The 13,286-nt window shown below is 45.0% G+C and overlaps 1 protein-coding gene across 3 annotated transcripts; it reads left to right on the plus strand.

The window, feature by feature from the left end:
• Positions 1-7,099: 7,099 nt before the first annotated feature.
• On the plus strand, positions 7,100-12,776 carry LOC123406325. Of its 3 annotated transcripts, XR_006612102.1 has the most exons (10): positions 7,126-7,367; positions 8,242-8,343; positions 8,448-8,514; positions 8,594-8,660; positions 8,787-8,944; positions 10,518-10,675; positions 10,798-10,828; positions 10,940-11,068; positions 11,219-11,306; positions 11,955-12,043. XR_006612102.1 is itself a non-coding variant. In XM_045099817.1 (9 exons), exons 2-9 carry the CDS (start codon positions 8,314-8,316, stop codon positions 12,143-12,145), a joined length of 840 nt encoding a protein of 279 aa, XP_044955752.1. In that variant the 5' UTR covers positions 7,100-7,367; positions 8,242-8,313; the 3' UTR covers positions 12,146-12,776. The 3 variants fall into 3 exon arrangements, 2 of the variants coding, with proteins under 2 accessions (XP_044955752.1, XP_044955753.1); XM_045099817.1 differs by lacking the exon at positions 11,219-11,306 and having other exon boundaries at positions 7,100-7,367; positions 11,946-12,776; XM_045099818.1 differs by lacking the exon at positions 11,219-11,306 and having other exon boundaries at positions 7,135-7,367; positions 11,955-12,776.
• Positions 12,777-13,286: the final 510 nt, after the last annotated feature.

Genomic DNA, 13,286 nt, shown 5'->3' on the forward strand with positions numbered 1-13,286 from the left:
CGAGCTATGAGACCTCCGATAAATTCTATGCTTGCAAGATGGAGGAGAACTCGTCTGTCAGTGAACATGTGCTCAAAATGTCTGGGTACTCAAACCGTCTAGCTGAGTTGGGGATTGAACTCCTGCAAGAGGCTATCACTGACAGAATCCTTCAATCACTGCGGCCAAGCTATAAAGGCTTTGTGTTGAACTACAACATGCAAGGGATGAACAAGTGTCCCGGCGAGTTGTTTGCGATGCTGAAAGTCGCAGAGTCTGAACTCCGTAAAGAGCATCAAGTGTTGATGGTGAATAAGACCACTAGTTTCAAGAGAAACGGCAAAGGCAAGAAGGGTAATTCAAAGAAGAGCGGCAAGCCTGTTGCCAATCCGATGAAGAAAGCCAAAGCTGGACCTAAGCCTGAAACAGAGTGTTACTATTGCAAGGGTATGGGTCACTGGAAGCGCAATTGCCCCAAGTATCTGGCAGATAAGAAGGCCGCCAAAGAAAAATCAGGTATATTTGATATACATGTTATTGATGTGTACTTAACCGGCTCTCGTAGTAGTGCCTTGGTATTCGATACCGGTTCTGTTGCTCATATTTGCAACTCAAAACAGGAACTGCGGAATAGACGAAGGCTGGCGAAAGATGAAGTAACGATGCACGTAGGAAATGGTTCCAAGGTTGATGCAATCGCCGTCGGCACAGTTTCACTTCAGTTACCATCAGGATTAGTTATGAACTTGAATCATTGTTATTTAGTGCCCGCGTTGAGCATGAACATTATATCTGGATCTTGTTTATTGCGAGACGGTTACTCTTTTAAGTCAGAGAATAATGGTTGTTCTATTTCTATGAGTAACATCTTTTATGGTCATGCACCCAATGTGAGAGGATTGTTCATATTGAATCTTGATAGCGATACACACATACATAACATTGAGACCAAAAGAGTTAGAGTTAACAATGATAGCGCCATATTTTTGTGGCACTGCCGCTTAGGTCATATTGGTGTAAAGCGTATGAAGAAACTCCATGCCGATGGACTTTTCGAGTCACTTGACTTTGATTTACTTGACACGTGCGAACCATGCCTCATGGGCAAGATGACTAAAACTCCATTCTCCGGAACAATGGAGCGTGCAAGTGACTTGTTGGAAATCATACATACCGATGTGTGTGGTCCGATGAGCGTAGAGGCACGCGACGAATATCGTTATTTTCTCACCTTCACTGACGATTTGAGTAGATATGGTTATGTCTACTTAATGAAGCACAAGTCTGAAACATTTGAAAAGTTCAAGCAATTTCAGAGTGAAGTTGAAAATCATCGTAACAAGAAGATCAAGTTCCTACGGTCTGATCGTGGGGGTGAATATCTGAGTTTCGAGTTTGGTGCTCACTTAAGACAATGTGGAATTGTTTCACAATTGACACCGCCTGAAACACCACAGCGTAATGGTGTGTGTGAATGTCGTAATCGTACTTTATTAGAGATGGTGCGATCTATGATGTCTCTTACCAATTTGTCGTTATCATTTTGGGGTTATGCATTAGAAACAGATGCATTCACTTTAAATAGGGCACCATCAAAATCCGTTGAGACGACACCATACGAACTGTGGTATGGCAAAAGGCCAAAGTTGCCGTTTCTTAAAGTTTGGGGATGTGATGCTTATGTCAAAAAACTTCAGCCTGAAAAGCTGGAACCCAAAGCGGAAAGGTGCGTCTTCATAGGTTACCCAAAAGAGACAGTTGGGTACACCTTCTATCTCAAATCCGAGGGCAAAGTGTTTGTTGCTAAAAACAGAGCTTTTCTCGAGAAGGAGTTTCTCTCGAGAGAATTGAGTGGGAGGAAGATAGAACTTTACGAGGTTGTCGAACCTCTCATCCCTCTGGATGGTGGCGCAGGGCAAGGGGAAACCTGTGTCGTTGCGACGCCGGTTGAGGAGGAAGTTAATGATAATGATCATGAAACTCCGGTTCAAAGTTTCTGTCGAACCACGCAGGTCGACAAGACCACGTGCTGCTCCAGAGTGGTACGGTAATCCCGTCTTATCAATCATGTTGTTGGACAACAATGAACCTGCAAATTATGAAGAAGCAATGGTGGGCCCAGATTCCAACAAATGGCTAGAAACCATGAAGTCCGAGATAGGATCCATGTATGATAACAAAGTGTGGACTTTGGAGGTACTTCCTGAGGGCCGCAAGGCTATTCAGAACAAATGGATCTTTAAGAGGAAGACGAACGCTGACGGCAATGTGACCGTTTATAAAGCTCGACTTGTGGCAAAGGGTTTTTTCACAAGTTCAAGGAGTTGACTACGATGAGACATTCTCACCCGTAGCGATGCTTAAGTCCGTCAGAATCATGTTAGCAATAGCTGCATTTTTCGATTATGAAATCTGGCAAATGGATGTCAAAACGGCGTTCCTTAACGGTTTCCTTAAGGAAGAATTGTATATGATGCAACCCGAAGGTTTTGTCGATCCTAAGAATGCTAAAAAGGTGTGCAAGCTCCAGCGATCCATTTATGGACTGGTGCAAGCATCTCGGAGTTGGAACAAATGCTTTGATGAGGTGATCAAAGCATTTGGGTTTATACAAGTGGTTGGAGAATCTTGTATTTACAAGAAAGTGAGTGGGAGCTCTGTGGCGTTTCTAATATTATATGTGGATGACATATTGCTGATTGGAAACAACGTAGAGTTTTTGGAGAGCATAAAGGATTACTTAAATAAAAGTTTCTCTATGAAGGACCTAGGAGAAGCTGCTTACATTCTAGGCATTAAAATCTATAGGGATAGATCAAAACGCCTGATAGGACTTTCACAAAGCACATACCTTGATAAAGTTTTGAAGAGGTTCAAAATGGAACAGTCCAAGAAGGGTTTCTTGCCAGTTTTACAAGGTACGAGATTGAGTAAGACTCAGTGCCCAGCAACTGATGAGGATAGAGAGCATATGCGCTCCGTCCCCTATGCCTCAGCCATAGGCTCTATCATGTATGCAATGCTGTGCACTAGACCGGACGTTAGCCTGGCCATAAGTATGGCAGGTAGGTTCGAGAGTAATCCAGGAGTGGATCACTGGACGGCGGTCAAGAATATCCTGAAGTACCTGAAAAGGACTAAGGAGATGTTTCTCGTGTATGGAGGTGACGAAGAGCTCGCCGTAAAAGGTTACGTCGATGCAAGCTTTGACACAGATCCGGACGACTCTAAGTCGCAAACCGGATACGTATTTATTCTTAATGGGGGTGCGGTAAGCTGGTGCAGTTCCAAGCAAAGCGTCGTAGCAGATTCTACATGTGAAGCGGAGTACATGGCTGCCTCGGAGGCGGCTAAGGAGGGTGTCTGGATGAAGCAGTTCATGACGGATCTTGGAGTGGTGCCAAGCACACTGAATCCAATAACCTTGTTCTGTGACAACACGGGTGCCATTGCCTTAGCAAAGGAACCACGGTTTCACAAGAAGTCCAGACACATCAAACGACGCTTCAACCTCATCCGCGACTACGTCGAAGGGGAGGACGTAAATATATGCAAAGTGCACACGGATCTGAATGTAGCAGACCCGCTGACTAAACCTCTTCCACGGCCAAAGCATGATCAACACCAGAACTGTATGGGTGTTAGATTTATTACAATGTAATTCGCATGATGATGTGAGGGCTAGATTATTGACTCTAGTGCAAGTAGGAGACTGTTGGAATTATGCCCTAGAGGCAATAATAAATATAGTTATTATTATAATTCCTGTATCAAGATAATCGTTTATTATCCATGCTATAAGTGTATTGAATGAAGACTCATTTACATGTGTGGATACATAGACAAAACACTGTCCCTAGCAAGCCTCTAGTTGGCTAGCCAGTTGATCAAAGATAGTCGGTGTCTTCTGATTATGAACAAGGTGTTGTTTCTTGATAACTGGATCACGTCATTGGGAGAATCACGTGATGGACTAGACCCAAACTAATAGACGTAGCATGTTGATCGTGTCATTTTGTTGCTACTGTTTTCTGCGTGTCAAGTATTTGTTCCTATGACCATGAGATCATATAACTCACTAACATCGGAGGAATACTTTGTGTGTATCAAACGTCGCAACGTAACTGGGTGACTATAAAGATGCTCTACAGGTATCTCCGAAGGTGTTCGTTGAGTTAGTATGGATCAAGACTGGGATTTGTCACTTCGTGTGACGGAGAGGTATCTCGGGGCCCACTCGGTAATACAACATCACACACAAGCCTTGCAAGCAATGTGACTTAGTGTAAGTTGCGGGATCTTGTATTACGGAACGAGTAAAGAGACTTGCCGGTAAACGAGATTGAAATAGGTATGCGGATACTGACGATCGAATCACGGGCAAGTAACATACCGAAGGACAAAGGGAATGACATACGGGATTATATGAATCCTTGGCACTGAGGTTCAAACGATAAGATCTTCGTAGAATATGTAGGATCCAATATGGGCATCCAGGTCCCGCTATTGGATATTGACCGAGGAGTCTCTCGGGTCATGTCTACATAGTTCTCGAACCCGCAGGGTCTGCACACTTAAGGTTCGACGTTGTTTTATGCGTATTTGAGTTATATGGTTGGTTACCGAATGTTGTTCGGAGTCCCGGATGAGATCACGGACGTCACGAGGTTTTCCGAAATGGTCCGGAAACGAAGATTGATATATAGGATGACCTCATTTGATTATCGGAAGGTTTTCGGAGTTACCGGGAATGTACCGGGAATGACGAATGGGTTCCGGGAGTTCACCGCCGGGGGGGGGGGGCAACCCACCCCGGGGAAGCCCATGGGCCTTGGGGGTGGCACACCAGCCCTTAGTGGGCTGGTGGGACAGCGCAAGAAGGCCCTATGCGCCATAGGAAGAAAATCAAAGAGAAAAAAAGGAGGAGGTGGGAAAGGAAAGAAGGACTCCACCCACCAAACCAAGTAGGACTCGGTTTGGGGGGGAGACCTTCCCCCCTTGGCTCGGTCGACCCCCTTGGGGCTCCTTGAGCCCCAAGGCAAGGCTCCCCCTCTCCCACCTATATATACGGAGGTTTTAGGGCTGATTTGAGACGACTTTTCTACGGCAGCCCGACCACATACCTCCACGGTTTTTCCTCTAGATCGCGTTTCTGCGGAGCTCGGGCGGAGCCCTGTTGAGACAAGATCATCACCAACCTCCGGAGCGCCGTCACGCTGCCGGAGAACTCTTCTACCTCTCCGTCTCTCTTTTCTGGATCAAGAAGGCCGAGATCATCGTCGAGCTGTACGTGTGCTGAACGCGGAGGTGCCGTCCGTTCGGCACTAGATCGTGGGACTGATCGCGGGACGGTTCGCGGGGCGGATCGAGGGACGTGAGGACGTTCCACTACATCAACCGCGTTCACTAACGCTTCTGCTGTACGGTCTACAAGGATACGTAGATCACACATCCCCTCTCGTAGATGGACATCACCATGATAGGTCTTCGTGCGCGTAGGAATTTTTTTGTTTCCCATGCAACGTTCCCCAACACGGCCCCCGGGTCTATTCACAACTACCGTCTCAACTTTCACTTTTACTTTGCTTGTTTACTTTGTTGCTTTCAGTTCTCACTTGACAAACAATCTATAAGGGATTGACAACCCCTTCATAGCGTTGGGTGCAAGCTCTTTGTGTTTGTGCAGGTACTTGTGACTTGACGAGATCTTCCATTGGTTCGATAGCTTGGTTCTCAAAACTGAGGGAAATACTTACCGTCGCTGTGCTACATCACCCTTTCCTCTTCAAGGGAACACCAATGCAAGGCTCCAAGGCCGCGGGGAAATCCTTTGCATATTTGCCAAGGAAGTCCCTAAAGGCGTAGCCGTAGCAGCAGGATTCCTGGCGCCGTACCAGGGAAGGTCTGTTGTCGCGGTAGCAGAAGGATTTCTGGCGCCGTTGGCGGGGAGGATCAAGTCAAGAATAATCTCTCTTCAACGTGCTGATTTCTGGCGCAAGGAGGAGAGATCAAGTCATCTATCCAAGTTGGTGTCACAAACTCATCTCTTGCATTTACCTTTTTTGCTAGTTGCCTCTCGTTTTCCTCTCCCCCACTTCACTTTATAGAGCAGTACTCCAAAATGTTATCGAAAATAACATTTTTAGAGCATCAACTTTATTATTTTTGCTACGACTTGTACAAATATTATTTTTTGATGAAATTTTATGAACGTTGAGAACTTTTGTTAACGTTTAAAAAAATCAATGACACTGTTCACACGAGCTCATTTGAGCTCGGACTAAAAATATCATGTCCCATTTGCTCCACTTTCTTTCCCCTCGGACGGACGAAATCCCTCCATATCTTGATCCAACGGTTCATATCACATCAAGCAGTTTGATCCAACATCCGAAAATCGCTAGTAGCTGAGAACATACCTGGCCAAACGGGCCGGCCCGGCACGGCACGGCCCGGCCCGCCGTAATCGTGCCAGGCACGGCACGGCCCGCCTGGGCCCGATTAATATACGGGTCGTACCGTGCCGGCCCGCGTGCCCGGGGTCCAGACCCAAGCACGACACGTTGCCTAATCGGGCCGGCCCGCGGCACGTTTAGGCCCAGGACACGCTAACTTCCGTCACGAAAAAAAAACCCTGACAAAACTCCCGCGCCCCCTCCCTCACGAAAAAACCTGAAATCCCCTCCCTCCCGCCCGCCAGCAGCTAGTTGGCCGCCTCGAGCGCTGCGCGCCTGCGGCCCCGCTCCCTTGAGCCCCGCGTCGGCCCCATCTCCCGCAAAATCTCCCCCCTTCCGCGGTGACCGAATCTCCCGAAAAACTCCCGCGCGCCCCCTCCCGCGTTCCCGCGTCTCCCGCCCGCTCCGCCTGAATCGCTCGCTCTCATGCGGTCGTGCCTCGGTGGTCGCTCGCTCTCGTGCCCGCCTAATCGTGCCGTGCCGGGCTGGCACGCGGGCTCAGGGTGGCAGCCCGGGCACGGCCCATGCCGTGCTCGTGCCTGGCCCGGACACGATTAAACCATGCCGGGCCGGGCCCGTCTCGTGCCTGGCCTGCAGGCAGCCGTGTCGGCCCGTCGGGCCGGCACGTTTGGCCAGGTATGGGTGAGAACGCCCGTGAATCTTGTTTTAGTATTTGCTCCACTCTCTTTCCCTCTCTTGGAATTCAAGCGAGCGAACGGAACGGAACGGAGAGAGCGCCGCCTCCTTCCCGAGCCAACCACCGGAGCCCTCCCAGAGCGCCGCCTCTAGGGTTCCAAGCCGCCGCCGCTACTGCCGGCCCTCCGCCGCGCCGCGCCCAACCGGCCGAACCCTCCTCCAGCAGCGCCTCCCTCCCTCCCTTCCTGGAGCAACAGCCTCCCGGAGCTTCGCCGCCGACCAGTCCATAGGCAGCAGGTAGTCACCGCTCCTTCCTCCCCCTTCCCTCACCCCCCTCCCTCATCCCTCCTCTCTCTTGCATCCTCTGTCCGCTCAATTTTTTTTCCTCTAATTCCCGCATTGGATGCGCGCCTGCCGTAGATCTGGTATCGTGACAACATGACGATGATTAACGAGTGCTCGCCGCATGATTTTTCCCGTGCGTGTGCGTGTGCGTGTTCGACCCTACAAGTGAAAGGATTTTTCTTCTCTCTGCTTGGCAGGTGTTTGTGGTAATGCTTGCACAGGGGCAAACGCTTACGAATTGTGGTTTGAATCTTCTTCAGATTCAGATGCGCAAATGCTTTTGTCTCAACATGTTACCAGTAGCGAAACATGCAGTGGCTGACGATAATCTATGGAAAAAGGAAAAAAAAAGGTTTAAGTTGTCTTGTCTGCACCGTCTTGACCTGAAACCAATGCTTGGCTGTAACATGCAATTTTGAGCTTTGCATTGGTTATACTACCCGAAATCGATTGGTTAACACTTAACACATTAGTAGGAGTACTAACTAGTGTCTAGTGGCATTTTTGGCATGATGGATGTCCTAAATCTTGTTTATGGTTGGGAATATAGTGCTACCGTTGCGCTGTGTTGTTGGTTTTAACTGCCAGGCCTGAAATATTACCGATCAAAGTGGTTTTTTTTCTCCTTCTGCATGTTTCTCCCTCCGTCCCCATAATATAAGAGCATTTTTGACACTACACTATTTTTGACACTACACGGTTCCACCTTCCGTGTTATGCCATGATAGATGTACAGCTAGCCAATGATTTGATTTGCTGCCCCATATTCATTTTGCACCTGCTAAAATTCTAATTCCATCCCTTTGGAAATTGGGGGTTGGAACAGGGCATCGGCATTGTCAATTGGAGAACAAGAACACATCAGTTCTAGAAGCTTGCAGAACCCTTGCCCGCACGGATGGAGAGCCGAAAGAATGCCGGCGTCAAGGTACTGCTGCCTAACCCTTTTCCCACTGCTGTACCCTGCCCGTCTCTCCACTCTTGTTGTCTCAATTTTTCTCCCCTTTTGCGCCACTTCGTCGGTGCACACAGAAGAGGAAGCTTCCGAACGATGGGACGGTGCAGGAGCAGTGGCCTTCTACGGAGGAGATGCGCCAAGGTAAAGCTGAGCGAATTCCGTCCTTCTCGGCCGGAGATTGGTGTTTTTCTTGAAACGTTTTGTGATTTGTATGATGCAGCCGTGAAGGAGATGAGAAGTGAGCTCCTGAACCTCCGGGACGACAACAAGCAGCTCCGTGAAGATCTGTAAGATCGAATACTTGTGTCGTGCTTGCTGATTTGGGCTTGCTTTTATTTTTGGGGTAATGACAGCTGAGACACTGATTCCTCTTCTTTTCCTTCTACTTTTTGTTGTTCATTATTTTATGCCAGCCTTGGCAAGGAACTGCAGCTTGTGAAGACACGGACACTTCTAGTTGACATGGAGCACAAGCTTTCGAACACCCAGACACTTCTAAAAGACATGGAGCATAAGCTTTCAAACACCCAGACACTTCTAGATGACATTGCGGCCCAGAAACTTGCTGACAGTGAGTTTCCTTGTCTAATTTTTGAGTTCTTCTCCCTTTACCATTTGGTCCAAGTTGATGCTTGGAATTTTAGAGAATGGAGGTCGGTTGTGTGTCAGCATAAAACATGCATTTATGGGGGATTAATACATGTCTTCTTGAAATAGAGTGCATTAATGTGTCCGACGGAGAGTACTTTACTGATTAAAAGGTGTCCATACCTTGGATCAACTTATCTTTGTTATGGTCTGAATTTCAGGCAACTTACATATCTAAGTATTTGAATATTGTAAGCAACTATTTCTCCAGGCTGTGACATTTCTGTAGATCAGTCTTAATTATCTGAGTAGTTTTTTTAATCTTAATTTGCTGATTGCCACAGTTCTTTGTTGTTAAGTTTGCAAAGTAAACACCAAGAGCACTGATCGCCTGAGTTGATTCCCCTTTATATGATATATACGTATGCGCTAAGAGAGTTGGTAAATTAGCAACAAATAAGGCATATCACATGATATTAGTCAACAAACTGAACAGTTGTTGTGATACTTCTCACTATTGTAGTAATCTATCCTAGTTGGACCGTTGTTATATCAAATTGCAACACGCATATAATCGGCATATAGTCAATTATATGAGTGTGTCAACATGTGGTCGCACCCTATTGCAGAAGTACACTTTGTGCAGGAAAAAAAAGTCAAAATATAATAGATGGGCAACATGCTAGAAAATGTGCACTTGCAGAAAGGTATGAAAAAACATGACCATTTGCGAACTGTTCTCTTGAGTAAGTCAAAAACGTTGTGCGCATATATAGTTGCTGCATTGGTCCTTCATCATCTCTCTGTCTTTTTTTTACAATACCCACTTTTCATAATTTTGAAAAACTCTTAGCAAGTGCATCACAACTATGATTTTTTCCCACATTTATTGGAGAATTCAGGGTTCTTGTTCTAGAAGTGAGGTGTGGGTGCAGGGTGTTGTGGAAAATTTACATTAGATGTTTGTCAACTGCCAACTGTACTGGGTTGTGACACTGTCCGTGTTGAGCTTGAATCAGTTACTCAATTTTGCAATTATGTCTCTGAAAATGTAGGATTTGTTGATGAAATGGTTTTTGTATGCTTATATGCAAGTGAACAGTTGGGAACAAAACGTAGGTGCATTTTTTCTCTACTTCTATAATGTGATGTTTGGAGAGCTGATGGTGTTGCATTTATCTGCATGTCTCTATCGTGGTCCAAAATATGCTTCACATTCTGTTTAATTGTAATGATCATTAACTGCTTACCCAACATTTTACATTTTCTAGTGCTTTATTACTAGTATCCTGCAAACATACAACAGTCTTAACAGGGTAATGTAATTCATGGTTGTTTTATGCCTGGTTAATAATCAGGTTCAGGTATGCCAGAGTGATAACATCCAACTTGTTTCTCGGTAAAAATAGACACCTTATGAGGCACAACAGTCCGTTGTAAATTCACCTATACATTGTGGATTGCCAACAATCTATTTCTATCTTTCATTCTTTTTGGTGATAACCAAGTTGATTTAGCTGCAATTTTATTTACTCTGTTCTGCTATTCTTATGCAGCACAGGAGTTCGAAACTGAAATTTTGAGGCTTAAGTGTCTCTTGGCTGAGAAGAATGACACAAATAATTATGCACTTGTAGTTTCACCTGAGGAAATACAGAAGCAAACTCCAGTTTCACCTGCAAGGACACCAGTGTCAAACAGAACGAATACAGAGGCAAGTTGTTGAAACTACTTTTTACTGGTAGCGTAGAAGTATACAAGGGTAAATGATTATTTTGAGCTTTACATTGTTGTTTGCTAAGCCTTTTTTCATGGCTTGCATTGATGCTGTAGCAGGACTGCTGTAGAAGAGGTGTTTGCAGCTCAGGTTAGTGATAATGTACAACTGGATTGCAGTTTGTATTTCTTCTGACGCCTGTAAATTGTTTTTTTACCTCGCCCTGTAAATTGGTTTGGCTTGTAAGTCTGTTGCTTTCAGGGAGTGGGACAGATGAAAGTTCTCGTTCTTGTGTGTATCATATGCTGGTTGAATCTTTAGTTGGCATGAAGTTCACACTGAAGGATGAAACAGAAGGACTCTCAGTTGCAATCTATCATGAAGCTACTGGTACATGCAAACACCAGTTCCCGCGCTGTTTAATTTGCTACAGCACATAAGTAGATTATGACACTACAGTTATCTATGGTTTGCATTCTACATTTTGGCCTTGATATTTAACTTACATTCGCACGTGTGACTTTATGTGTAACTGGGCAGGCTGGCTATCTGAAGAGCAGTTATGGACTGATGGTTAGGGTAGCTGCCTCTGTAAATTGAGAAGTGTCTCTTTAAACTGCAAATTGTGGTACTCCCTCCGATCCATATTACGTGTCGCTCAAACGGGTGTATCTAGCACTGAAATACGTCTAAGATACATCCGTTTGAGCGACACGTAATATGGACTGTAGGGAATACGTTATGAGCTTGCCTTCTAGCAAGAATTTTGCACTTTTTCTGTATCATAGTCCCTCTTTGATCTGGCCTTGCATTTTAAATTGGGTGGACTTTATTAGATGTAGGACCATGCGCACAATATTGTCAGTGACAGACAATAGTGACATGGCGTTAGAGAATGGAACAGATTTCTGCCCTTCAGTGGTTACCAGCACATGGCGTAATCATGGCTGTGCAATTTTGATGATCATGGAGTAAAGCTATATAATATTCTTATACTTGTTCACATGTTGAGGCTATGTTCCTGTCAATTAGTTATAGATAGTAGTATGTTGAAGTGACATGTGACAAATATGTTTTCACATTTATATTCTGGTGATAAATATGTGCCTTTATTTCTCAACAGAGAAGTGCGTAGCATATGATGATTTTGCATCAGTTGATGTTTCATTCTGCGCAGCATAAAATAAAACACTGTAGCATATTATCATTTATATTATCATATAGTATAATAAAGGTGGTAAATGCAAGCTTAACTGTGATGTTCAAGTTATTGCAGGTTATGATTTCAGCCTTACATGGTTGGAGCAACCTGATGGTGGTGAATGGGTCTACAACTGGTCTTCGCTGGGCACCCTGGAGGTGAATTCAGCGAAGAAGTGGGTGACTACGCAGGGCGTACGGTTCAGCATGGACATGTTCAGTATGTTCTTCAACCGGATATCGAGCCTCATCAAGCGAGGCCGATGAATGATCGTCGTGATTTGATATTGTAAGCTCTAGATAGACGTGACATGACTGAAACCTGATTGACTGTTGGCAGAAGGAACTGTCCGTGACATGACTGAAACCTGATTGACTGTTGGCAGAAGGAACTGTCCTTGGTATTTTGGTTTCGGTCTGTTCCTATAGCTACTGAATCTTGGGACCTGTACTGCATGGTTAATGAGCATGGCAAGACCGTTGCTGATATCTGGGATGGCCAACGGATCAGGCGCACCGTAACGATGAGTTGATGCAACAGTGGCCTGAGTTGGGAAGTATTGCTCAGAACATCTTGTTTGCTTACTGCCGATGAAGACCGGATTGTTTGTCGATGTGCGGATAGTGATTGTTTTCTCTTGTACTAGTTCTCTTCATAAGATTATTATCGATTTCAGGGTGGTCACCTCGGCTTCTCATTTTTTTTTTTCGTTTGAAATAACCAAAAAGAAAAAAAAAGAAGAGAATATCTGAACATGGAAGTTAGAAGGCTTCTCATATTACAGCATGGCCAGACGCAAACACCTCTTCCAGCAGTACATCATGGAAATTCATTTTGTTATTCTACAAACATTTGGAAATATTTTCAGCATAAAACAGCATCTGCTGTTAGGCTTTATCAGTGTTTGAGATCGAGTGGAACAAATGATCGAATTATCTTTTCATTGATGATGATTTACATTATATATCCTCTGAAAGGATGCATCCATCGGATGCGATGTTTGGAAAGAATGGGAGAGAGGGATGCGTCGGTTAGCATATGGCTAACCGCCTCCTAATTACAACGTGAAGATTATCCACAGAAATAATTGTAACACTCCCCCTAATCTACACTTGTCCGTCTAGAATCATCATCTTGATTAGAGACTCCTTCAAAAATCCTGTGGGAAAAATATAAGGAGTATAGTGTTTGATATGTTGTCAAAACTCCTTCAAACCCAGTGGAAAAAATAAGGAGAAAATGTCGCAACATATAATGGTTATTGTCTCCTTTAACTCAATATGAGAAAACTCATAGAATCAAGAGAACAATAAATATGTCGTATATACTTTCCTAAAAACCTCGGTGGGGAAAACTGAAAGTGTGACATATGTGCTCATGTTGATATTACATCATTAAAAACCTTCA

The sequence above is a fragment of the Hordeum vulgare genome, chromosome 6H (assembly GCF_904849725.1).
Source record: "Hordeum vulgare subsp. vulgare chromosome 6H, MorexV3_pseudomolecules_assembly, whole genome shotgun sequence".
In the NCBI taxonomy this organism is placed as follows: Eukaryota; Viridiplantae; Streptophyta; class Magnoliopsida; order Poales; family Poaceae; genus Hordeum; species Hordeum vulgare.

What these genes read in the sequence shown, in the direction of transcription:
- LOC123406325 (XM_045099817.1), top strand. Translation starts at nt 8,314, where the DNA reads ATGGAGAGCCGAAAGAATGCCGGCGTCAAG. An exon ending in TACGGAGGAGATGCGCCAAG is followed by an intron (nt 8,515 to 8,593) that starts GTAAAGCTGAGC and finishes TGTATGATGCAG; the next exon opens with CCGTGAAGGAGATGAGAAGT. An exon ending in AAGAGGTGTTTGCAGCTCAG is followed by an intron (nt 10,829 to 10,939) that starts GTTAGTGATAAT and finishes TGTTGCTTTCAG; the next exon opens with GGAGTGGGACAGATGAAAGT.